This window comes from Pteropus medius, unplaced genomic scaffold, assembly GCF_902729225.1.
Source record: "Pteropus medius unplaced genomic scaffold, Ma_sr-lr_union100, whole genome shotgun sequence".
Classification (NCBI taxonomy): domain Eukaryota; kingdom Metazoa; phylum Chordata; class Mammalia; order Chiroptera; family Pteropodidae; genus Pteropus; species Pteropus medius.
Window position 1 is genome coordinate 25,336,188 of NW_024349800.1, and position 26,141 is coordinate 25,362,328.

General features: G+C 35.5%; 2 protein-coding genes across 12 annotated transcripts in view; one reads left to right on the top strand and one right to left on the bottom strand.

Moving 5' to 3' along the window:
* The window catches only part of PUS10 (pseudouridine synthase 10), a 57,194-nt gene extending 41,681 nt beyond the window's left edge, over positions 1-15,513 (top strand). For 8 of the 10 annotated variants that reach the window (XM_039887068.1, XM_039887072.1, XM_039887075.1 and 5 more), the window contains 7 exons: positions 2,881-2,937; positions 3,737-3,870; positions 3,964-4,019; positions 5,009-5,126; positions 9,097-9,239; positions 11,648-11,747; positions 14,007-15,513. In XM_039887068.1, coding sequence (XP_039743002.1) covers positions 2,881-2,937; positions 3,737-3,870; positions 3,964-4,019; positions 5,009-5,126; positions 9,097-9,239; positions 11,648-11,747; positions 14,007-14,045 — 647 coding nt within the window. In that variant the 3' untranslated portion in view covers positions 14,046-15,513. Of the gene's footprint in view, positions 1-2,880; positions 2,938-3,736; positions 3,871-3,963; positions 4,020-5,008; positions 5,127-9,096; positions 9,335-11,581; positions 11,748-14,006 lie in introns of those variants that run through there. The other 2 variants (XM_039887077.1, XR_005658213.1) reach the window with 2 other exon arrangements.
* A 7,325-nt stretch (positions 15,514-22,838) lies between these two features.
* REL (REL proto-oncogene, NF-kB subunit) overlaps positions 22,839-26,141 on the bottom strand; it is a 30,030-nt gene continuing 26,727 nt past the window's right edge. Inside the window, exons 8-10 of one of the 2 annotated variants that reach the window (XM_039887083.1) lie at positions 25,908-25,976; positions 25,714-25,782; positions 22,839-24,641 (exon numbers count right to left, since the gene is read on the bottom strand). In XM_039887083.1, the coding sequence (XP_039743017.1) occupies positions 23,860-24,641; positions 25,714-25,782; positions 25,908-25,976 (920 nt within the window). In that variant the 3' untranslated portion in view covers positions 22,839-23,859. Of the gene's footprint in view, positions 24,642-25,713; positions 25,786-25,907; positions 25,977-26,141 lie in introns of both variants that reach the window. The other variant, XM_039887082.1, reaches the window with a different exon arrangement.

Sequence of the window (26,141 nt, forward strand, 5' to 3'; positions counted from 1 at the left end):
CAATGACTAGTTACAGGATAAAATCCAAGCTATTTAACTTGATATGCTAAGGCCTTCATCTGGCCTCTGCCCATCTTTCAGTCCCATTGTCTGTCTGCCCCTGCGTGTGAGGGCCACTGTAGCCTAGCTGAACCACTTTTATAGTTCCTGATCATTCTTACCCTTGGTTTTATATTTGTTGTTGATATATGTGTTCCTTTGATCAGAAGGCTCAAAGAACTCATGGGATTTAGAAAATTCAACTAAGTTTTAAACATGTAGTTTCTAATAGTTAAAGCAGTAGCTCTGTCTCTCTCTCTCTCTTTTTTTTTTTTTTGTCAGCTGTTATTCATAATTGCATATGAACAAAATTTTAAAGTTTGCTCCCAAAAGTATTTCTCAATGTAGGGTCCAAATCTGAAATATTTTTCTAAAAGATATAGTAAATACTCCTTCTCCCTTTGTCTAGATTGGCTATACTGTTTCTCTGGATTTCTCAAGAGCTTGGCTTTCTGCACCTCTTTCTTGTTGGGCTGGTATTTTGGGGATGTTTTATGGGCTAATTTATGAATTTGGGTTTTCTGTTCTGATTTAGCAGTCCCTGGTAGACTTATCTCTGTGTCCCGTTTATTCCCTTCAGTCCCACCTGTCGCAGGTTATGGTTCAGTCACTGTGGGTATCCTGGTTCCTTGACATTATGGCTGGTTTGGAGATGGAGGTGGGCAAGTATAAGACAAACCATAGCCCCAGAGAGTCAGTATTTTTCAGCTTCCCAGATGCCATTTTGAACTCTCCATTTAGCTCTCCATCCCTAGTTAGTGCTACTCTTGAGTCTGAGTCTGTTGACTCTGACTGGAAGCTACTAATGTTGCTGTGGGTTTATTAGCAGCTTGACGATGGAGTATAAATATTGAATGGAGGGTTCATTAGGACTTAATGGTCCACAGAATCCTACTCCCTATCTGGCCTAGATTCTTCACCTGGAGAAGAGCCTGACCTTGTGCCCCTCACTGCTGCCCATTTGGCCAGTCCTCAGGTAAAATATAACACAGATTACTCAGACTTATGAGCCTAACTAGCAGCTTGAATTCTAGACATAGGATATCTAGTACTTACCTAACCAGCCCTGGATTGTTTCTCTCTGTGAGACCCACAACTTTGGGCCTTGTAGGGCAGAGAGGAGCCTGCTTCACCGTGGCAGTATGTGACACACAACAGCTCAGAGCCTATGTTTACAACAAGGTTTGGCCATGGCTTGCTAATGGAATCTCTTAAAGGTGAAGGAAGGGTGAAATCCTACTTTCTTCACAGCTAAACATCCTAGAAAGGAGGGCTAATCTTTAGTGTAATTTTCATGGGACTTTTAAAGCCTTTTAGCGGTCCTTTTCCTGAAATCTACATGGAAACTTTGCATATAAATCTTTCCTGGGAGAGATATGGCAGTCAAAATGATATTTACCCTCCTTCTACCTTTCTCATCTGTTCTATCCAGTGGTCTTATTCTTTCTCATATTGTGCTCTCCAAAGTTTTTGATTATTGAGGAATAAATATTGGCCTCAGAGCTCATGTTGCAATTGTGCTCTAAGTGCAGGACTGTTCCTGTACGTTTCCTAGCCCTACCAACTGTAGTCCATATCTCTCTATAAACAGTGAGCTCTGTGAGGATAAAGACTATGTCCATCTTGTTTGCCTTCATCTCCCCAGCATCCAGCACAGTGCCTTGCAGGTACATCCCGTAGATATTTGTTCCTAAATGAATACATCAGGGAGTGAGCCTGAGTGCTATCCTTCAACCTTTATGTTCAGAGACTTTAAACTTTACCACTCTTATGACTGACCAGGTTTCCCAAAACATCCCAACCTTTCCCAATCTTTGGTCCAAGAAGACTCATCTTGCTTTCCCTGTGGGCACGAGTCTGAGCATTTTTGCCTCTCTATGGTGGTACAGTATAGATGGTTGTTAAGAAACTCTGGAGCCAGCCTGTGTGGTTCGAATCGTGACCATACCATTTACTAATGATGTGATTTTAGACAAGTTACTTGTCCTGTCTCTGTCTCACCTTCCTTACAAGTAAAATGGAGATAACGATAGTACCTACCTCATAGTGTTAACATATACAAAGCATTTAGAATAATGTCTGCTCATGGTAATGTTGGCTGTGGTGAAATCATCAGTCATTCTGTATCTAAGAAAGTTGTCATGTAACAACACCCTCCCCCCGCTTTTTAAAAATCATTTCCCATTCCAACATTTGCAGCTTTTAGTCTGTGGTGAGCCATCTGTCTTAGAATGAACACTAGTTTTGTCATGGTTCCAGCTTAGGTTTACTTATGTAATGAATTTGCTTTTAGAATCAAATGTTTTTTTTCCCTTCCTCTTTCTTTCATAGAATTTAATTCTCAAATAAATGTTTTTGTTCTGTTTTAATAAAAAGAAGAAAGTAGGTGATAGATTTTTCACCATAAGCTTATGACCAGGGTGGTGGTGGGGCCTGCCATGGGATGGCAGCATGGGATGATAGTTTAAGGCCTGGCTTTGACATTAGAAACACCTATTTCTGCCATCTAATCATGTGACCTTGGGAAAAGCATTTAACCTTTCAGAAGCTTGGTGTTCTTTTATTTAATACCTACCTCATAAGGTTGTAATAAGAATCAAATGAAGTAATGTACGCAAAATTTTTAGCTCAGCGCCTGACATATAATAAGTGCTCAATAAGTGGTGTTTATTATTATCATTGCTATTTTTAGGAGAGATTGGGACTAGAGTTGGGATGATGACTACCCTTTGAGATTCTCCTGTAAATTATTCAAGATGAATTGAGTTTCTACCAAAGGGTGAGAACAAAAGTCATGGGACTCTTATGCCTCTGATTTTTTTCTTTTTCTGTTTTCCAAAGGTTTTAATTTTTCATCCTCTGGAAGAGAAGATGTAGATGTGAGAACATTAGGAAATGGTAAGATTGTGACAGCATCACTTGAATAGAACTAACTTTCAGATTGTCACCCTTTTCAGACAGCAGGTTTACTGTAGTTACTTAGTCAAAACCAAAGTGGGAAGATCCCAGAACTTCTCTAAGAGAGGAAGCTTTGTGGATTATGGAACTACCTTTATACAGTGTATGATTATATTTTAACAGGAATCATTTCTTCAGAGATATCCTATTGCACACCTATAGGTTATAAAGGATATTTATGTGCATTAACAAGGAGGTACCTGTTTTTTTCCCAAAAGTTTGATTATTAATTGTTCCACTTAATAACATTTCAGCAGGACCAGTACAGTTTTTAAAATGCACATCTTCATTTAAAAAGTGATTCTACTCATTTAGCCTTCATTTTTCTCCTTTTACATTGTTGTATTACAAGAAAAATGAGAGAGTTAATCCTGAGCTATTTGAGATTTATAGTCCCTTCCTCTCATGGTATTACAGCTTTTCTATTTTACTAGTGGATTAGGCTAGGAAGATGGATTTCAAGTTGATAGACCTGGGTACTGCTGTGTGTGACAACGTTACACTAGTGTAACCAAGTCAATTAGCAATTGTTTGGATTTTATTTTGTAATTAACACAGGCTTGTTTATGGACTTTTGGGAAAACAGTCATTTTCACATATTGCCTGTACTAGGGTTTAGCACCCCCCCAAAAGCCCCTTGATTCTTTTCACACATTCTTCCCTCCCCCAGATGTAGTCATGTCACTAAACTTTCAGTCCTCTAGAGCTCAATTCGTTTTTTCACACCCTCTTGCATTAGCTCAAATGTTAACTCCATCAACACGTTTCTGTTTCATGACGGGGTGTGTGCTGCCAGGAAGGCCCTTTGCAATTGAGCTGGTGAATCCTCATAGAGTACATTTCACTTCACAAGAAATTAAGGAACTTCAGCAGGTAAACCACTTCATGACATGGAAATCGTCATGTTTCTGCAACTCTGTAATTGAACTAGAGTTGCTAATTGTTTTTCTTTTTCTGCTACTACAGAAAATAAATAACTCGTCTAACAAAATCCAAGTCCGTGACTTGCAGCTTGTCACAAGGTAAGAGTTGGCTCACTGGAGGTAATTTCAAAAGGGAAGTTTTGGTTGTAGACTACATATCTGATAAGGGAATTGTTTTCAGAATATTTAAAGAACTCTTAGAACTCAAAAATAAGAAAACAACCCAATTAATAATGGGGATATGATTAAGTGGACCTTTCTCCAAAGAGAATATATGAATAACCAATGAATACATTAAAAATGCTTAATATTAGCCATTAGGGAAATGCAAATCAAAACCATGAGATCCCTCTTCACACTCACTAAGATGGCTGTAATCAAAAAGAAAATAAGAATGTGGAGAAATTGGAACCCTCATAAACTGTGCGGCCACTTTGGAAAACAGTTTGGCAGTTTTTCAAAAGGTTAACATGTGACCCAGTGATTCTACTTCTAGATATATTCCCAAGAGAAATGGAAATGTACATTCACACAAAAATCTACATGAATGTTTATAGTAGCATTATTCATAATCGTAAACAAAGTAGAAACAACCCAAATGTCCATGGATAAACAAAATGTATATCCATCCCTACAATGGAATATTATTCAGTAATAAAAAAGAATGAAGCACTGATAAATGCTACAATGTAGATAAACCTTGAAAACATTATGACATGAAAGAAGGCAGATACCAAACACCACATATTGAATGATTCCATTTTATATAAAGTGTTCAGAATAGGGAAATCTATAGAGATAGAAAGTTGATAAGTGGTTGCCAAGGGCTGGGGAAAATGGGGAATGGGAAGTGACAGCAAATAGGTGTGAAATTTCTTTTTGGGGGTAATGAAAGCATTCTAAAATTAGATTGTAGTGATAGCTGCACAACTCTGTAAACATACTAAAAATCACTGAATTATACAGTTAGAACAGGGGAGTGTTATGTAAATTATATCTCAAACTATTTTTAAAGAAAGGGAAGTTTGGGCAAGGCTTGTGTGTATTTTATATGTTTGGACTAACTTTTTTTTGTTGTTTTTGTTTAGAGAGGCAATAGGACATATGAAAGAAGGTGAAGAAGAAAAGACCAAGACCTATAGTGCCTTAATATGGACAAATAAAGCAATACAGAAGAAAGATATTGAATTCCTAAATGACATAAAGGTAGTTAAGTGCTCTAATTCTTTTCATTTTATTTTATTTTTCTACTGCCTATAAAAGAGTCCTTTGTCTTCTAGCTTATTGCCAGCAAGTCATAGAGCATGGGTACTGCATGAGCATGAGATGTGGTTTCAAATCCTGGCTCTACCATTTACTAGTTGAATGGCTGGGCAATTCATCTAACCTGTCTGAGAGGCAGTGTTGCTAGTGATTAAGTGCTTGCCTCTCCTCTGAGGACAGATTGCCTGGGTATAAACCCTGGATCTGAATTTCTTAACTGTGTGACTTTAGATAAGTTACTTAGCCTCTTTATGCTTCAGTTTCTTCATCGATAAAATTAGAAGAATTAAGTGAGTTTAGTCCTATAAACCAGTGGTCCCCAGTCCTTTTGGCACCAGGGACTGGTTCTCCTATGAGAATCTAATGTCTGATGATCTGAGGTGGAGCTGAGGCGGTGATGCTAGCGCTGGGGAGCAGCTGCAAATACAGGTGAAGCTTTGCTTGCTTGCCCACTGCTCACCTTCTGTGGAGTGGCCCAGTTTCTAACAGGCCACAGACCAGTACCAGTCCATGGCCCAGGGTTTGGGGACTCCTGATATAAACCACTTGATATAGTATCTGGCACATAGAAAACATTCAGTAATGCTACTATTGTATTTGACCATCTGTACAAAAGAAATATAAGATAGGACTTATAGAATTGATGCTAAAATTAAGTCCAGAAAGAAAACATGTTATAAATAAGTAAAAACAATATGTATAGAGCACGCATATTTTGGCACATGCTAGGTTTTCCTTCACGTGAGCATGTCATTATAGAGGAGTCTGCCTGTTCATTTGCATATTTCTTCCCATCTGCTCCCACTTCTTCCTGTAAAGATAATTTGCTTTCAAATGCAAGGAATGAGTATAAGTGGGCACAAATATATTCATATATAATTATCACATCATTGTTTAGATGGGGAGTATTTTGAAATAATCTGGATGACCTATTAGAGGGTATGGGTTTAATCTCATGGCTTATCTGTATAATGGACTATTACTAGCCAGCTGTTGGAAATTATATGGTAGATGAATATTTATTGACAAAGGAAAATGTTCCTTATAAATGGTAAGGGGGAAAACAACAAGCTATAAGAATATATAGAGGATGATACATTGTGATTTAAATACATACACAGGTGTGTGTGTACACATATATATGACTACATAGAAAACAAATTGTATGGCAAAAGATACCATAAGGAGGATTTATACTAATGAAAGGTACAAATACCCAATAAAGAAAAATGGACAAAGGATATGACAGGCAGCTGAATAAAGAGCAACTTCAGTTGGTCAAGAATCATTTGAAAAGACGTTCTACCTCCAGATTGAAGTAACAATAAGACCATCACTTTATTCCTCTGAGATTAATAGCACCTATTGGTTGGAGTAGAGGAGAAGGCTAGTTGCATACATTCAGTAGAAATGTAAGATATTTCAGCCTTATTAGAAAACCATGTGGCAATGACTATAAAAATTAAAAATATACTGGTCTTCTACCCAGCACTTCCACTGCTGAAAATATGTCCTTAAGAAATAAAACTCCAGTGCATAAGGATATGTGCACAAGGATGTTTAATGACTTTGTTCAAGTGGCAAAATAAACAATAAAACTGGAAACAAAGTGAATTTCCTTTAATAAGGAAAGTGTAGAACAAATTACGACTATTAAAAGAAACTAAAACGGCATGTGATCCCATTTAATTTCTGTTATTGTGTATATATACACCTAAACTTGTTAGAAAATAGAGGTAGGTCTACATCTATGACTTGTAGGAATACCCATGACAGTATGAGAAAAACAGTGAAGTGCAGAATAATGTTCATAGTATGAATATTTTGGTGAAAACATACAGATAACTCACTTGCTTACAGAAGTTCATCTGTAAAATGAGGGATGGCGTAGCTCATCCCTAGGGGCCGTCTAGTTCTATGCTTCTCTACCTAAGGCCCTTTGGCTTTTTGCCCGTAGGATGATAGTTATACTATAGACAGATATCTTTAAGATTGCAAAATAAATTTCTAAACTTCTATTCCATCACATGATACAAATCATTCAGAGTGCTGTGGGGAAAATAAACTCATTTAAAAAATAGATTCACAGTCTAGGGTTAGCTGTAGAGCTAATTCAGAAATAATGCTGAAAGGTGATTTTTATAGGTACAGCCTAAGTAGTGAAAAGATCTATTTTAATGGTCCATAGCCCAAGTGGACTGTTGAGACTATTTGACTTCTAATCATTTTTTAAGTGTTAGAGATAAAATAGTTTTCAAATATTGTTATTGGTATAAAAATAAAAAAAAAACGAGTTTCTGCCCCATTCTAAGAAGTAGTCACTTCAGATTTATTACTTGTCTCCTTTTTTAAGGCCAATGTACTTCTAAGAGAAAAAAAAATCATTTGTGTGTGTTTATATGTGTTTCTGAAAGTTCAGCAGTATGGGGACGTTGAAGTGAAATGTTAGAGTAAATGAAGTGGTTTTTCCTTTTGTCTGCCAAAAACGAGCAGACTGAAAAAGACACACCAGCATGTGTTAATCTGAGTGTTATGTCAGAAGTAGTGGTGAGTCAACTAGCTCAGATGGTACTTCCATTGACTGGCTTGTGGGTCAGAAGTCCAGGGGGTAGCCAGAGGTAAAGGAAACAGGAGAGACAAGCACTCCTTAAGTAGTTCCTCATTTAAAGGCCTGTTTTTTCTGCACTCTAAAGTGAGGCCACATCTTTACGGATTCTTTAACAGTTCAGCTTTGTCCTTCTTTTGGTGTTTTTTGGCCAGTGAAATGTCAAACCTTATAGAGACAGCTTCTCTCATCAGAACAAAGTGCTTCTAAAATCAAAGAATTATAGAATCATAAAACTGATGAGTTAGGAGGGGCCATTGACTCACCGCTCTGATAAAAGCAGTCACACTATTTCAAGTAGTCTTTGTCAGAACTTGTTCTTTCTTTCTTGGTGGAAGACTTGATAGAGGGGAGACTAGAGAGAAATCTTTTTTTTTTCTTAGTAAGGCTTCAGGCACTCACTGATCATATAAATTAGGAAAGAGTTGTTCCAACAAGAAACTGCAGAGGATTTAGAGTTCTTATGAACTTACATTTCTGGTTATACTCAATGTCTATTTTTAAAACTTGGAATTAGTTGGCTTTTTACAATACTAACCTCATTTCTTAATTTATATCTTGTGACATAAAAGGAAATCTCTAATTGTGAGAAAAATAAGCCTGTGTCCCTATAAAATCTGAATTGGAAAAAGACATGCAGTATTATTATTCTCAAGTAACTCGAACTGGTCTAACAAATATTGAGAGGTCCGGGTTTATTGTACACATTTACTTGTAATTATTATGTTGAAACACCACCCTAAAACTGTGATGCAACTGCTTATTTCCCAGATATATCCTTTTGTATAACATAAAACCCCCCACAAACCTGTGACTATATGGTTCTAAGACATGCACACTGCCCATACGTACGTGATACAGATGTCTCACCTTCTACAAATAGCTATTTGTCACCTGAGCCTGAAATCCCCATTATTTAGTCACTTTGTTGAGTCGTAAAATTTTTTAAAAAGGTAAGAACATGTCTTTTAGAAGAGCCGTTAAAGGGCAGGATAGAATTCCAGAGTCCTAATTAATTTGTTAAATATTAGAACAAAAGAGACCTTGGGATCATTTACTTGAAAGCCTTTTTTATGGTACTGGGGTCCAGAAAATGAGTAATTATGGACTAGATTATAAAAAGTCCCACAGAGTGTGAATCTTAGGGAATACAGCTTATTATAGTCTTAGTTTCTACCCTGACAGTGATAGCTGGGGTCCTCTAAATAAAACATCTGTGCTGAGTCATGGATGACAAAGGAGGTGCTAAGATAAGCTTCAAAGAGCAGTAAACCTGACTCCATGGCCGTATGTCATATCTTCTGCTAGGACTTAAAGATCGACCAGAAAACGCCTCTCCGGGTCCTACACCGGAGGCCCCTGGCTGTGAGAACCCGCCTCATTCACTCCATGGAGACATGCTACATGGATGAACATCATTTCCGCCTCTATCTGAAGACACAAGCTGGAACGTATCCTTTCACCTCCTGCACAGCAATGATCTGACCAGGACCCCACTGGAAGAGTTCATGCTGCCCTAGAAAACAGGTTCAGCCGATTTAGAAGGGTAGGGAAAGGAATTAGTTGGAGAAGAGGAGAAGAATCTTTTTTTTTTTTCTTTTTTTTGTTTGGGTGTTTTTTCCCTATTAAATTTGTATTTTTCAAAATGACATTTTAAACCATGAGCGAGCCAGTTCAATATGAACTTAAAAATATTTAGTGTATCACACAATGCTGAGCACATAATATGTACTCAGGAAACACTTTTGATTGATTCATTTGCTGTTTTTACACATTTTGCCAGTCAAATATTCATGACCACCTTTGGGTCCTTTCAGCATTTCTGAGCATTTTCCCTAAATGATTAAATACTGATACTAGATGGGATACTGATACTGATACTGCTTTACATATTGACCTTCACTTTATTTGGCTACTGGCCTATAACAAGAGACTAGTCTAAGGCTGATCACTTGTTCATAATCTACTTTGGCTTGCATTTTTTTTGTTTTTCAGATATGACTTGCTGGTTAAAATATAACAAGGAATTAATTGCCTTAGTCTTAGCTTAGTCTTTACTTTTCAAAGGTGCTTCTACTTTTTGTTTCTTGGTTTTATATTATTTTGTGATCCAATAGCATGAAGTGACAAAATATCTTCTAACTAGTATAAAACTAATAATATACTTGTGGATATAAGGGGAAAAAATGTCGTTTTAATCACCAAATAGCATTCTCACTATATTGCTGTAATTGGTCTGCCTCTCCTTCCCCATCAACTTCCTCTAAGCAGGATTTCTCCCCTAAAAACAGGTATAGGTCACTTACTCCTAAAATCTCCTAAATTTTTACCATTTGGAATAAGGGATGGTCTTTTTAGACTGCGGCAGGCAGATCTTTGTATCTGTGTTGTTTGGAACACATCTGCCTGCTATAGATGGAATGTGATAAGATTTCAAGAAATCACAGATTAAAAAAAAAATCCTTTAACCTAATCCCAGCTTTAGTTTTGCTGTGCTAGAGAGAAATGCAGTGGTCTTTTAGGGAAGCTAATGTATTTTCAGTCTCATTAAATTTTTTTCAGAACCAGCCATGTTCATGTAACTTAAGACATTAGCCAAGACAAACTGTTTGATTAAGCTTTAGATACCATGTGGTTATACACAGAAATATGTGAATTTTTATTATATATTGCTTTGTACTCTGAACTAATTTATCTGACTTATACCTCATCCCTCTGGCTATGAATAAGAACCATTCTGGACATTTTAACTGGTTACTCTGGGGCTTTTCAGTCATCTCCCCTCATCATTGCTACTCAAAAGTAGCATTCTCTAAAGAAAGTAAGAGAAAAAGAATGACACTTGTTGAGTAATTATGAATTTAGCAAAGAAGAGTTACTAGATAATCACGTCTTATGCTTGAGTCAAAACATTTAATGAAAATAGTGAATAAACTTTCAGAAAGTGAGGAAGACATAATATCAGCATATTATGGTATTAATTTTTATGTATCTGAAAATAAACTTACTTCTCCTATTCAAATTGTTAAAAATTTTTATATTAAGTGCTGGTTTATAGACCACAACATAATGTTGAATGAATTTTTACTGGATGCTGGCGAAAATACCTTTCAGATATTGTCAAGGCTGCAGTAGAGTCCTGTATAAGGAATGTTAATGTAATCTTATTAATAACTAATTCTAGGATTGGTAACTGACTTCAAAATGTTAAGACCTATGAGGGAAACACAAGGTTACCTCTTTAAAAAAAGAGAATTAAGTTAGTTCTCTTGTTAACCATGTTTTCAAAACAACTAAAACTTGGGTCCTTTGATAATCCTTTGGAAGGGCCTTCATCAAGACTAAGTTAATAGTCTCATTGTCCCTTCCATCCTATTGCCATTGTCAGTGGGCCATGTTGCAAAGAAAGCCACCACTGAGGTCACCCTGTGTGAGCCTGTGGAAACCTAACATCTGGCAGATGCTGGCTGCCATTATTGAAAAATAGGACCAGGAAGATGTCAAAATGAAAGTTGTACAAAGAAAAAATAGCTGAGATTTTTTTTTTATATGTATATATTACATTGAACTACAGCTAATTTTGAAAATCCATACCCAAACCTTGGCACTTGGAGATGAGCAAAAGAAAAAAGAAAGTCATGATTCTTGGTAAGTCTGATGTAAATACAGGTCCTATGTCCTGATGTTGGTTGCCAGGCTGGTAGGAACCAGTCTGCTGTAGCTTATTTTCTAAGACACACATCACAAGTCACAGCTCTCTACTATAACATTTCTGCTTTTATTTCTCTTTCAGCTATGAAATCTCATCAAACAGTGGGTACTGCATGGCTATCTTACTTTTTCCTTAAATGAACCCCAGCTACATTAAAGAATTTGTACATGGAGACTTTGGGAGAACCAAGCCAAACATTGGCTCTCTGATGAACGTGACTGCAGACATTCTTGAGCTGGATGTTGAGGTAAACCATTTTATTGTGGAAATGCCCATCTACACTTTGAATTCAAAGTTATGCTTTTTTTTGCAATAAGCCAAATAGTACTACTCACCTTAACCCATTTCCCATTTGCTTTGAGAACTCTCGCTGGTGGCTGCATTGTTTACCCTGGGATAACTCGCGGATTACAGTCCTAACCTTACCCCCCAAATTTACCACAAAATGTCTTGTTTTTATTATTTTCTCATCACTCTAGAATATTGGTAGTCTTTGGAAACAAATGACATCTTCCTATTTATAGCATTCTGTTTTTAGTAGTAGTATTTCCATTTACAAAATATAGTAATTCTCGATCACTGAAAATGTCAAATCCTAGAAAACCTAGCATTCCTATGCATGTTAAATTAACACTGGCTGTGAGCTGCACTTTTTTTTCCTAAATGAGAAAAGGGTTAAGAAGTGTTTGAAAATGGTCAAAATCTCACAGTAGCATTATGTTGAAGGGAGGGATTATCTTGGAATTTTTATTTCTTTAAAAAAAATACAAGGTCTCATTTATGATCTTTGCAAATATATAGCTAATTTATTAATTGTCCTTTACATATGGCATGAGATAGAAACCTTTAAACCAAGCAAAGATTTGAAGTTGTAAGGACCCCTCATATGTCCTTTGGACTCTATAGAGTTCACTTTCATACCAATTGTCTTACAAAGAATTTAAGGCAGCCTACTCAGAAATGTATATTCAGGACAGGGGTAGAAAATGGGATGAGCCAAAGGTTATTAATAAAAGCAGTTCTATAAGGGACCCCTATGATATGGTCCAAATTCTCCACTTACAATATGAATTTAAACAACGTTAAAATCTTATTTAAAAAATGGATAAAATGGATCTTTCAGGCAATTCTCCATAAAATTTTTTCTCATTCAAGCATACGTAGGTATTCAGACACAAGTTGTGCTCCTTGATGAATATCCATTCAGGAATAGAGACCCTCCCCAACTCCTGCCTCCAACAAAGAAAATTTTAGAAGAGGTTAACATTTTGCACTTGGGAATAATATCCATCATAAAAAGAAATGGGTATAGTTGCCTAGTGTGAAAACAGCTATGGTAAGCAAATGGTCACTGGAGCATTATTATTGCCTTACCAACAGTTCTCTTGAGTGCTTTCAGGTTAGATTTTTATGTCTCAGCCAGTCAAAGTTGCAGGAACCCTCCTCAGTGAGACTATCATTTTGATGAAGACAACCCTTTGTTAAAGAGAATCCCAACTGCATTCACCTTCTTTACCTTGATTCTTAAGAACAGCTTACAAGTGTCAAAAAGTCACATCACAGGCCAATGTTTCTCAGCCCTGATTGTCCAATGGAATCACCTGTGGAGCATTTTAAACACTACAACATGCCTATGCTCCCCTGCCCTCAACACATACAAAGCTGTGATTAGTAATGTTTAATTTTCAGACTTGAGAAACCACCCATTAACTTATATATGGGTGTTTGATATATGGCTATATTCTGAAAAAGAACCAAAGTATTTTCTTGGGATCTATAAAAGATACATGCACATGTACATATGCAATGGTTATTTAGGCTTTTCTAATAAAATTTTTCTGAATCTGGCATGTGAAGTGACTCTCATATTTTTAAAAATCATTTTTTTTAACAAATCAGGTTTTAAACTCTAAGTTTCAAAAAACGACATGGGTACAGTGGATTTTTAAAAGTTTTTCTTAAATTAGGCCCCTAGGGTAGTTAAGATGAAGAGCAGTTTCATACTTTTAAGGCCTAGAATGTGGCACAAAATAGTGTGGCACTGTAATTTCATTATGTCTTGAAGATCGAGGTTTTGTTTTAGAAGAGCCAGATCAGGGTGACTACTTAAAATAGAGATATGGGAAAATGAAAATGATCAGAAGAATAAAAGTTGCTGAGACTTCTGAGGGAAAGTTTGTGTTTTCACCTGAATTTGTTTGCTACTTTACCCATTAATAACATTAAAAAAATTGTAAACATACTCTAGTTTCTTATCAGTCAAAAGGCACAATGAATAACCAGTTCAGTACCCAAATACTCAATGAATTCCGCAACAGACCTCAGGCTTAAGAATTCCCAAGTCCTAGAATGGGTTTTAGAGTGTTAAATTGTTGTATTTAATGGCTCTTCTCTTCAAATGCAGTTTCTTCTTATAGTGTATTAAAACTATTAAATTGATACGGCATTACCAGCAATGTTTCCTAGAACAGTAATATGTTTTAATGACTTGTTTTCTTCCTTCTAGTCTGTAGATGTTGACTGGCCCCCTGCTCTGGATGACTAGCTTTCAAATTTGGAAACAAAGAATAGGGTTTATGCGGCACGATGGAGACTTTATTCAGCGTACACTGTATTATGGCTGTTTACTCACCATAATGGTGTCTTGGAAACTATTTGGATCATGTTGATCTATTTATTTTTAAATTTGTTGTAACATCTCAGGATCTATATACAGTATATTTTGTGTTAAATTGTTTTAAGGATGTCTTATGATTTTCCTCATTCCCTCTCCAACCCCCACAAGGCAAACTATGAATAATGAAACCATTTTCTTCTTTCATTTAGAGAGGTACACAAACAGAATGCATTCTCTGATAATCTGAGAAGCTATACTTTTAGCAAAATTTCCCTCTAGAAGAGAATTACCACCTTTAAAATCATGTTATAAATTTTAAAAATGATCTCGATAAAAGTTATACCTATATTTATGCAGTACAGTATCTTATAATAAGATGTCAAATGTAAATCTGACACCATTAATATTTTTCTCAGTAAGCTTCTAGCAAGCTACTACCAATAGAAGTACTTTTGGTGTGATTTGTTACAAAAGTTAACAACTTCAAGTTACTATTTTGACAATCTAAAATTGTCAACACATTTCCTGGGGAGGGAAAGTAAAACCTTAGGAACTGAGGCATACCATGGTAAGAGAGACATTCATAAATCTTTTAAATAAGGAGACACAAGTGCCTTCAATAACTTCAATGCCAGGGATAAGATTTTGAAAAATTGAGATTGCCAAACAAAGAAGGTAAGCTGATATTATTCCAGAGTGCTTTAATAAAGTTATCTAACTTCAAACATCCTCATCAGGTAGGAAGGATATTTATCATCTCCATTTTATAAATATGAAAACCAAAGAAGTTAAATTTATTTAAAATCATTAGTTACTACCATATTTAAGATTAGAACTGAAGTTTCCTGGTCTCTAGGGTCCTTTCTTATTGAGCACCTACTGTGTGAAGAAGACAGTTAAAGATGTTATTTAAACACATATAACCACAAGAATTGGTTTTTGGAATTGAGGCACCAAGTCAAGGAGCTTACCAAAAAATAGCCCAAGTGTATTTCATATGATCTCATATGATTACCACTTGTTAATAAGTTAATCATCAGTTGGTACTATGAAGAGGAAAAACATTAAATAAACTAAACCTAAAATAATGGATGAGTCATTAAAACTTTGAGAAAGAAGTCTCATTAAAATTTCAGACTTAAGTGTAATTTCCATGACCCCGATTCAGCTATCTGAGCTTATTTTAGGACACACTTGGATAGAATTGGATTACTCAGTCTCCTCTCCCATCTCTACATTAAACATAGATACTAAGATGTATTATCATTTCAGAATCAGGAAAATAGGTTAATGGACATGACATTTCATTATGTGAATAACAGCAAATTATTTTTTCACTATTTTCAATGCCAGAAATGAGAAAGGGATAATAGAAATAAACTTGATAAAAACATAAGAACTTCTGTGTGAAATTCTGTTTCTGGGGAAATTTTTCTACAAAATAGGTTTAAATAATTTGGGAAGACAGTCTTTTGCATGTTTCTTTTTGGCTCAGCTTTGAATTCAGTGGATCTGCAAAATGGACGAATTCAGAGCCTCCGTAGCCAACTTAAAAGACTTCTATTTCTTAAATTTCTATTCCTAAAGTCATACAAAATTTCAAGCAGAGAGTAAACATTAGCAACAAATACATTGATTTGGCTAGTGGGTGCCCCTTCAAGCTGGCTCCTGTGTCCTTTTGACCTGTCTCCATCATTCTTGGAGAATGTTCTCACTTTCTAATACAAAAAGACACTCTACGCTCATCTCGTATTTCATCAGCACCAGCCCTGGAGTGGGTCTTAATTTAAGAGGAACTAGTTCCTTTTAGTGGAAAATGATATTTAAAAACCAATATCTAGACATTAGCTATGCTCACTGCTATTGTGGCATTGCCACCCTCAAGCCCTCTCGTGGCATGTGCGTGCACACACATGCTTATCTTTATATATTTCTTTACGTGTATTGAAAACTATGAGTTATGCAAGTACTTCTAATTCTAACCGTATTCTAGTTTTCTCTCCCTTTACATAGTTGTAATTTCTTCCTCTGACAGTGAGAAATCCGACTCCCATTAGCCTTAATATATTTACTGAATAGATCAGTCCACCTTTTAAATAATTTGCCTATCGCTGCATCCTTATTTGAGATCACTGAGACTCCCCTCCTGATCACCCTCACATGTTCTCCTTAGGTTCTAGACACTGTAATCCCATACTGGGCCACCACCTTCACCCTCTGTGGCAATGCCTACCTGTACCTTGCTCAAAATAAGTGAATGACTTTTGCCCTCAGTTATTCAGGAAGGGAGAGAAACACAGGAAATGTCAGGGAGGCAGAAAATAAAAATCTTTTAAAAAGACATTTTAATACTCTACAAAATTATCATTTCAAAGGACAGTTACATATGCAAGTATATTCAGCTATGGGGTTCCATTATAATGCCTAATGTTTCTAAGCAACCCAAACTACCTTTCCCTGAAGGAAGATGCTATAAATACAAAGAAAATCTCATTGATATTTTTTAAATCAAATAGCAACAAAGTTTTAGTAAAGGTTTTAGAATTTTTTCCATTTATTACATTAACAAGAAAAAAAATCATTGTATACAAAGATATTACAAAGGCGATATTCTGTACAATAAAAGGCATTTTGACATTTTAAACACTTGCATCTTGATGCCACACTTAACAATTAAATAACTGAACAGTATCTGAGAACTTTTAAAAATCTCTTCAGTGCCTCCAAATTTGTTAGTCACTAAGAAGCATATAAAAATATATAGAAATAAATGTATGGGTTGTTGGTCTCTCTAACTTATTATTAGAGAGACCAACAACCCATACATTTATTTCTAATTTTTACTACATTTTACATAAGACTATGTTTTGATTAGGTGATAAAGTTTAAGAAGAAAAATAGGAAAAATGAATGTTTGATACTTCACCAAAAACTTATTTTACCTGCTGATATCCTTGAAAACTCAATTTGTTGAAGTTATCAGCATTTTGTACTAGTTAGTGTACATTACTATTCACACAGAAGTGTTTAAAGACTTTTTGGTAATTCTTTAAGTTTCTGAAAGTCCAATAGTAAACTGAAGTTGTGGAAGCAGGTGATAAGAATATTAGAGTATGATCAATTCTACTCCCTTTAAATAGATAATTACTAGCAGGTGGTATTTTTTTCCCCTGAAACCATAGGCATTTAGAATACAATTTTAGAAATATTACAATTTAGAAAACAATTAGAATTTAGAATACAATTTGAGAAATATTACAATTTAGAAAACAATTTTTAGAAATATTTAGAAAAAGATCATTTTAAATAAATTTTATCTATAGAATGAAGGTAGTGGAGACATGTTGGGTTTTTGGGGGGTAAGAAGGAGTCTATGCTTTAGTTTGCATGAAAAAAATTATAGATGCAATTACTTTTGAGATTTGATCCTATCTACTGATGTTTGTGCTTTAACTGAATTCTGCTAAGATGTATTAAAATATTAATTTGACTAAGTCTTAGATAAACAATGGCATAAAATTAGAGACCAACAACCCATACATTTATTTCTAATGAGCTACTCACTCCTGGACTTATAATGTTAAATAGCATGAAATTTTATATATGATAAAAAAATTCCTAATTTTTCCCCTTTCATACTCAACCTCTGAAAACAAACTAGATAAGAAATCTTCCAGTGGCAACTTCATTAGCTATTAGACCCCTCTTTAGGAAGACAGTCATAATACTCCTGATTCATAATCAATTTTGCCTAAGAAATTGAGTCACAGAATTTCAGAAGTGGAAGTCATTAATTTGACCTCGCCTAGCTATGCAATTGGAAAAGGTTCTAGAAAAAATAAGGCCAAATGAAGGTCCTCCAGATTTGGGCAGTAGCTGGCAACTCTAAAGAAAAACCTATCTCAGGATTCTTACTAAAGAATCTAATCCATATTGATTTCTCTCACTGCCATGTATTAGACAACTAGTAATGTTTGAAGTAGAGATTAATCAGGGTGACAGGACATATACAGATGTTGGTTTATTAACAGTATTTTATTAGAATTATGCAATTTACAGTGTTTCTTCTTATGCATTATTTAACACAACATACCTTGTGAGGTAGGTAGGCTGAGTATTCTCTGCATTTTATATCTGAAGAGAGGCCCACAGAAGATGTGATTTGCTAAAATATCACACAACTTCTAAGTGACAGAGCAGAAAATTCAAACTCAGATGTTCTGACTAAAAATTCACTATCCTTTCCATTTCTTCATGCTATTTAACATCTCATATAATTTCTTTAATCCCTCAACAAATCAATTTATGGTATAACCAATTATTTGGTGCTACTAGGCAGCCTGGATCACCAATTCCAAGTCCTTCTTAAAATAGACAGTATAATTAGTTTTCTGAAGTATTAGGTTAGAAATCGACAACTCAATTGTTGCCGTTCACTTAGGCTTTGAGTTAGGGAAGACCAATTACAATTTAAGAGGCTCTTAAGATAGTAGGTTCTGATGACAGAAATCAAAATAGGGATTTTGAGGAGCAGGTAGGTTGGTGATGGGCATGAAGGAAACTTCTGGGGTGCTGGAAATGATTGTTTACATATGTAAGAATTCATCAGGCTGTACACTTAAAATTAGACCACTTTATATATTTTACAGTATGTGCTATCGCTAAAAAAAAAAAGACTGACATCTTTGAGGAAGAGTCATCTTGTTCACCACTGTATCATTTCTAGCACCTAACATGGTGCTTTTGCACATTAAGATGTTAAAAAATATATACATGATTTGAGTACATGAATACTCTAGGGTCTGTGTAAGGGTAAGGTATCAAGAGAGAACTGAGATTAAACATGCCACATAGAGTAGAGAGAAGCAGCAAGGTCAGACATGTGAAATGATCCTAGTGACTGTAAAATTTCTATGCAATACAGTTGACACTATGGGAGGCACAGGGAAAAGTATTTTACAAGCTTGATAATCTTGGCATCACTGCTTTTCCTGCCAGGTTAAGAATTGCCTTTACCTTTAAGAACCATATCCTTGTCCACATTTGTATAATCACTTGCCAATTTCACCCTGGACTCTCTAATAACAGTTACCATTTATTTAGCGCCAACTATACCAGGGATTGTGCTAAGGGACAGAATCCCAAAGATGAACAAGACAAACCTTAAATGACTAATTCAGTGAGAGAAGTTCTGCAATAGGGGCACATACAAAGCTGTACCTCAACTAGGGAGGCAGGATCAGGTTTCACGGAGGAGAAGCCCAGTCTGCAAGGCTATGTATGTGCTGTGGTTGTAGAAGAGAGAGGTAGAGTGTGGATAACATGTTGAAGGCATGAAGGCCTAGTGCCCTGAGAAAGTTTTTTCAAGGAATGCTAATTATGTAATAGGGTATAAGGGGGAATGGGGTATTATTTTTAACTGGAGCATATGGAAAAGACATTCTTATTGAGGGAAAAAGAATCAAAGCCTATACTAAGAATGCAGCAGGAATGAAGGAGGGACTAATGCAAGAGATTTTTAGGAGGCAGACTCAAAAGGACCTGATGACTAAGTATGACTGTGAGGTTTCTTTCAAATATTTTTGCGTGGCAGGGTAAATGGTAATGCCATTAATGTAAGAGCATATAAAAGGAGGAGCCATTTATAAAGGTAATCAGATATTGTGAGAGAAAGCTGAAGCTGTGGGCACTGATAAGGTCATCCAGGGGAAAAAAACAGCACCAACAAAGCTGGGGTTGGGACTGGGGGAAAAATCAACCTGAGCGAGGAATGTTGTCTATCACAGAAGCCCTGGAGGAGTCTCCAAGGAGGGTGGTCAACGGAATAGAAGACTACAGACAGGTCAAGCAGGGTGAGGACTAATAAAAAGATACTAGATTTGACAAGAGAGGGTGTCTCTGGTCACTTTTCCCAGAATATCATAAGGAAGTAGTAGGAAGTAAAGAGAGAGATGGTATGGTAAAGAATGACTGGGAAGTGAGGAAATGGACATTGAAAGCATTTTATAAGTCTAAATGTGAAGAGAAGGAATATGAGGATGAAAGGAGAGGTGTTTTCCTTTTTAAGCTAAAGAAGACACTACCATGTTTATGAAAAAAAAAAAAAAAGAGGCACTAAATGCTGATACAGAAATAAGATGAAAGAGGAGAGGGGAATCCAGTGAACAAATCATAAGGTCACCTTTTCCTCAGAAACTAAGAGTAGGGTGTTATAAGGACAGGTAAAAGTGAAACACATTTAGAGACAGAAGAAAAGCAGGTTGACAAATTCATTTTAAATTATAAAATAAATTCTATGATCAGTAAATAGCACCTGGAAAATGAAAAATCCAATGGAAATACTCTTAACAGATGTAGCAGTACCTTAATTCGGCTTACACAGAAGAAAACAAGCCAACTGATTATTAATTTTTAAAAAATCCATTTAGATTTTCTAAGTGTTTAAATTGATAAAAATTATAGGATTCTGTATTTTTTTTTAAAAAAGTGTACCAGTTATCAACTACTATCTAGAAATATCTTGGGTTTATATATTTTTTTATAATTTAACCATACATTTTTATTTTTCAAAATAAGAAGTTAACAAAAGTTAGAAAATATTTTAAACAAGTGAATTTTGTGGTATCAATTAAATATTAAAAAATTCAATATATATATTTAAAAGTGATTTCCCTAAAGGCTCCTTCCTCTGAAACTGTTTTTAAAAAAATTTTTATTATGGTGACATTAGTTAATGAAATCCAGTGTTTCAGGTGTACAATTCAATACACACAATACACACACACACACACACACACACACACACACACACGTATATGGCACTGTGTGTTCACCTATAGATTTATTTGTCACCCATATTTGACCTTTTTACCCCATCTACCTCCCCCCTCCCTTGGGTTTATATATTGAACAGGTAAACTATGCCTTCAGGTTTTTCTTTCTCCCTGGTAAATTCTACTAAAGTATGTTATGTGATTATAATTTTTAAAATTATATAACAGAAATGTTTCATTTCTGAAGTCATAATTTCTGAGAAATAGTAATGGTATTTAGTTAGGTACTTTTAATCTTTTTCTTTTGCTTCCTAAATATCCTGACTTGAAGTCTTATCTTAGTCTCCTCATTTCCCAGTGTCATTCAACTAAAAATTTTTATTTATATGACATTCACACATTCCCTATTTTGACCAGATTAACTAGTTTTAATTGTTCCAGTAAATTTATGGTTTTGTTGGATGCTATATAAGTGAAATGATACATTGTGTCTAGCTAGGAATATGTTCAACCATTTATGTGGGGGACTCTAGTTGTAAAGTAAACTAGGTCTTTAATAAATTACTTAGCATCATGACAATCCCATCGCAATTAAGTTTTTGCCCAAATTCTACCATCATTTTGCCACTGGGATTACTCTGCTTTCAAACAATTTGGATTACTATTATTAGTGCTTAACTTGAATGTACATTATTCTGATGTAAACCCAATGTCACATTAAACAGAACTATAAAAATCATAAACATCTAATAATTAAAGCAATTTTTTCTTTCAAAAAACAAAGCTGTACCTGCAGTACTTTGAATGTTCAATAAATATTTACTAAGTGCTTATATGAGGCAGACACTGTTCTACAATCTAGGGATGCAACGAACAAAACAAATATTTCTGCCCTCATGGAGCTTATATTCCAGTATAGAAAAACAAATAGTAAACAAATGAATGCTGAGATAAGTATTATGGACAAATATAAAGGAGGGAGGGCATGGAGTGATGATTTTATATGTATATAGTCAAGAAAGGCCTTGATAAGGTAACAGTTGAGTGTGACTGAAGGATGTAAGGAGTGAGCTATGTATATATCCGAGAGAAAAACATTCCAAGTAAAACACCAAGTACAAAGACTCTCTGAGGCAGCAGAGTGTTTTTGAAGTGGAGCACAGGCCAGAGTACGTGGAGCTGAACGAAGAGGGGAAAATGGTAGTAGATGAGGTAGGAGAGGGAGTGAGGATCTGCTAATTTTAAGGACTTTGGGCTTTACTCTGAGTGAGACAGGGAGCCACTGAATGATTCTAAGCAGATGAATATTATTTGACTTGCCTTAAAAATAATCACCTGGCTACCTTAGGGAGAACAGATTGGAGGGGCACAAGGATATAAAGAGCATTTTTGGAGGCTATAGCTTCAATCCAGGCAAGAGTTGCTGGTGGCTTGGAATAGGATGCTAATAGTAGTGGTCAGAAGAGGTGGTCAGCTTTGGATATATTTTGAAAGTAGGGTCTATCAGATTTGCTGATGCATTTCGATATGAGAGATAAAAGAAAGAAAAGAATCGAGGATGACTCTATGGTTTTGGACCTCAGCAACTAGAAGCATGGCATTGCCATTTACTGAGTTGGGGGAAGACTGAAAAGAAGCAAGTTTGGGATAGAAGATCAATCTTGCATTGAGTATGAGCTTTAATTAGATTTCTAGGTAGAGATGTCAAATAGGCAGTTTTACATGCATGTGTAAACCCAATATCTGGGGTTTGGGGACAGACCTTAGCTAGGGGTAAAATTTCAGCTGACCGCATGGAATTGGATGAGAGCACAGTGATTGAGGACACAGAAGAAAGAGGAGCGGTCCAAGGAAACTTCATCCCCTTAAAAACATGAGCATGAACTAAAAATTGTAAGCAATTTTAAAGGTATGGTTTTAAATAGCCCAAAATATAGAGAACATCCCATACCTTGAAGCATATTGTTTAATTTAGCATTTTAAAGAAATTCTGATTTACATATAAATCTAAGAAACTTCAGGAAGCCTCGGAAAACCCCTTAGGGGTCACCTTGGCCATAGGTCTCAAAAATAATAAGGAATTTATTTTTCCAATGACATAGCCATTACAGGTTTTACCTTAAATTTGCTTAAAAGCAAATATCAGTTAATTCATTTAAGAATACAATAATACATTACAAAAGAAATATAAAAAACATAATTGTAAAAACTAGAGCTGTGCTCTACTGTTTTCTTCACTGTTCTGGGAAATGTGGTGGGAATCTAAAGACAGTATCCCCACCGCACACATAGTCTGGCCCCATGTTTCAAAGGAAAAAAACTGTAAAACCCTTTTAAATTTCTACTTTGGAATTATCCTTTTCCAGCAGTTTCCAACTTTGTATTCTACATATTCAAAGTTGTTTTTTTCCCCAATGGAAAAATTGATATTTTTTCAATATTTAACATGTCACAGATTCATTATACACGTCTATGGTAAAACAATGATTTAACCTAGGCTGAAATACATACTAGGTTAAATTGGTGCATGTAGAGTCCCACAGGTTATCACAGCCCAGAAGTTCAGTTTGTGTGCATTTATCTGTTTTTGAAGCAAATGTCTTCTGTAAATACTGGACTTTTTCCAGCTCTTCTGGAAGTTGGGATATGAGTTCATCCCTCTCAGTGGTGGCTTCAGCTCTGAGCATTTGTCATTTATTATATCCTGACAAACTCTTTGCCAGCTAAATGAGGAGCTCCAGAGCCAAGACTTCCTGGTAGAGAAATCCACTACATACTCAAGGTTTTACAGTTCTCCCAGATAAAGTTTTTGGACTATCACCGCTCAATTACCCCGCCCCTCCCCCACAAAAAAACCTGTGTAAATTCTCAGAGAAATATAAAATGCTGTATCTATATAGGTAATAAATGGTTACAAACATTTCAAAGGATTTAAATCTTGAATCGCCATTTAAATATTACAAGTTAACTTAAAATTCAAATGCAGGTAAGTTGTTCCATTGCTCATTCTGCATAGTGTCAATACCTGAATACTGACTGCTTTGAACAAAACCATGACTGTTTGGACTAGTACCATTTGACGGTCCTGACTCATTCATCATGCCGTTACCTGCACAAATGAAGTCAGATCCTTCAAATGCATCTGATTGTGAATTGAAAGCAGTAGTACTGGAACTGGTGCTTGCTGCCATATTGGAAGAGGACATTTGATGGAGCTGTCTCAAGTCACTTGGGTCTAACATTGAATTACATGAGGGGTTTTCAAGATCCACACTCATAAGTCTCGAATTATCGGTGTCCCTCATGCTATCATTACTGGATGTTAGCATATTCACAGGGCAATTAGGCAGCATGTTGGCATCAGAAATACCATATAAGGCAGCCGGTGACATGGAAGACGCTTCTATTCTGCCTATGTCATTAGTACTGTTAAAAATGCAAGCACTAGAAGCATTCAAATCACTCACAACACGCATTTCCAGAAATGGTGGGATACCCTGTGAATTAGAGGAAAATGTCCCTGTTGAAAAACTGCTCAGTGGATTTGCACTGACTGGGCATGAGGTGGGGTGGGCTGCCGAAGACCAGCTTGACGAAGTCTGAGGTACCCCCAAGGGTATGGCTGGAGCATGATGGGACAATGTACCTGAGATGGACACAGAAGAGGAATAGTAGGGTTCTGCTTGACTTGAAACTCCTGAAGGCCTGGACATTTCTGTCAAAACTGCACCAGGAGAAAACAAATTTGATTCTGTGAGGAAGAAAATGCATTATTATAAAACTGAAATAAAATTATAAAAAGTACTATTTTTAAAAACTGCATAAACACACTAATAAATTTTTCAAGGAAACTGAAGTAACATTTCAAATTAAAATGTTAAGTAGCACTAAAATGAAATGGAATTCTGTGATACCTACTGTTTTACAAATACCTATAAAATAATTTTGGTAAGTTATTTTAACATAGATAATTTCACTCCAGTTAAATATGAAAATCTAGCTTCTAAGGTCCTATAAAGGTATTTTTAAAAGTGAAAGATAAATATCAGAATTTCAGTTAATGGGACTCTAAATAGGCAAAAATCATTTTATATTTTTCACTTTTAGGAAAAAATTAAAGGTTGCAGGTAACATTCATTAAAGTTGTTTTTCAATCATTGAAAAATCCATTTAACTTCCTAAGATATATTAAGATATAACACTAAGGTAGGTACTACAAATTCCCAGTCAGAAAAAAAAAATTAAGGATTCTGTGTTTATTTACACATTATATGACCGCTATATATACAACCAGGAAAAAGCACTGATTTAAGAATGTAAGGGGCAAAGACTTCTAATTAACTCTGGTTGAATAATCTCAACCAGAAGTTGGCAACTTTTTTTCTATAAAAGGCCAGATAGTAAATATATTAGGCTGCATGTGGACTATACAGCCTCTATCAGAACTACCTGACTGCTGCTGTGGTGCAAAAAAAGCAACCATAGGCAGTATCTAATCAAATGAACATGGATATTCCAGTAAAAACTTTATTTATAAAGACAGACTACTGGCCAGATCTAAACTGTTTCTTCCATGACATACTGTAATTAGTAAAATTATCACCATATGAACAAAATGTAATTTCTCAAACAATAAACCTCCGTTCTCAACAGGACCTTTGGAAGCTGAGATCCAGTCATTCAATATTCAGAGGATGAAAAAATGTGTAGGAGTAAAAAAAAACATCAGAGAAACAGTTTTATTCCCAAGAATGGATTCCAATATACCATGCCAAGCACTGGTTTTTCAGATCACAAGGAATGCTCTATAGGGAATAAAATACCTTTCTTGATGAATCTTCCTTCTCCAGTTGATCCTAAGGGACCGGGTCTAGGTCTTTCAGGAAAATTAACTGCTGTGATAAAGTTTTTCCATTATTAAATATAATGTGAAAACTAACATCGGTTAAAATTTGAAAAACTGAATAAACAAAAACCCAAATCTAATTAAATACAAATCAATCCAAAATATTCTTACCACAATCCTGCCATAGTTTCTGGAAAAGTAAAGTTGTTTTTTGTTTCTTTGCTTTGTTGCCATAAGCATCTGGTTAGAAAGAAACCAGGAAAGCATGTAAATCATCACAGGATTATGCTTCTTCTCCTTTAATAAGTAAGTAGGTGTTTTATTTCCATATAGAAAATGCTTTAAATAAATGTATATAATATGGATTTAATAAGTGTTATAGAGTGTGTACTAAGTCAGTAGGTA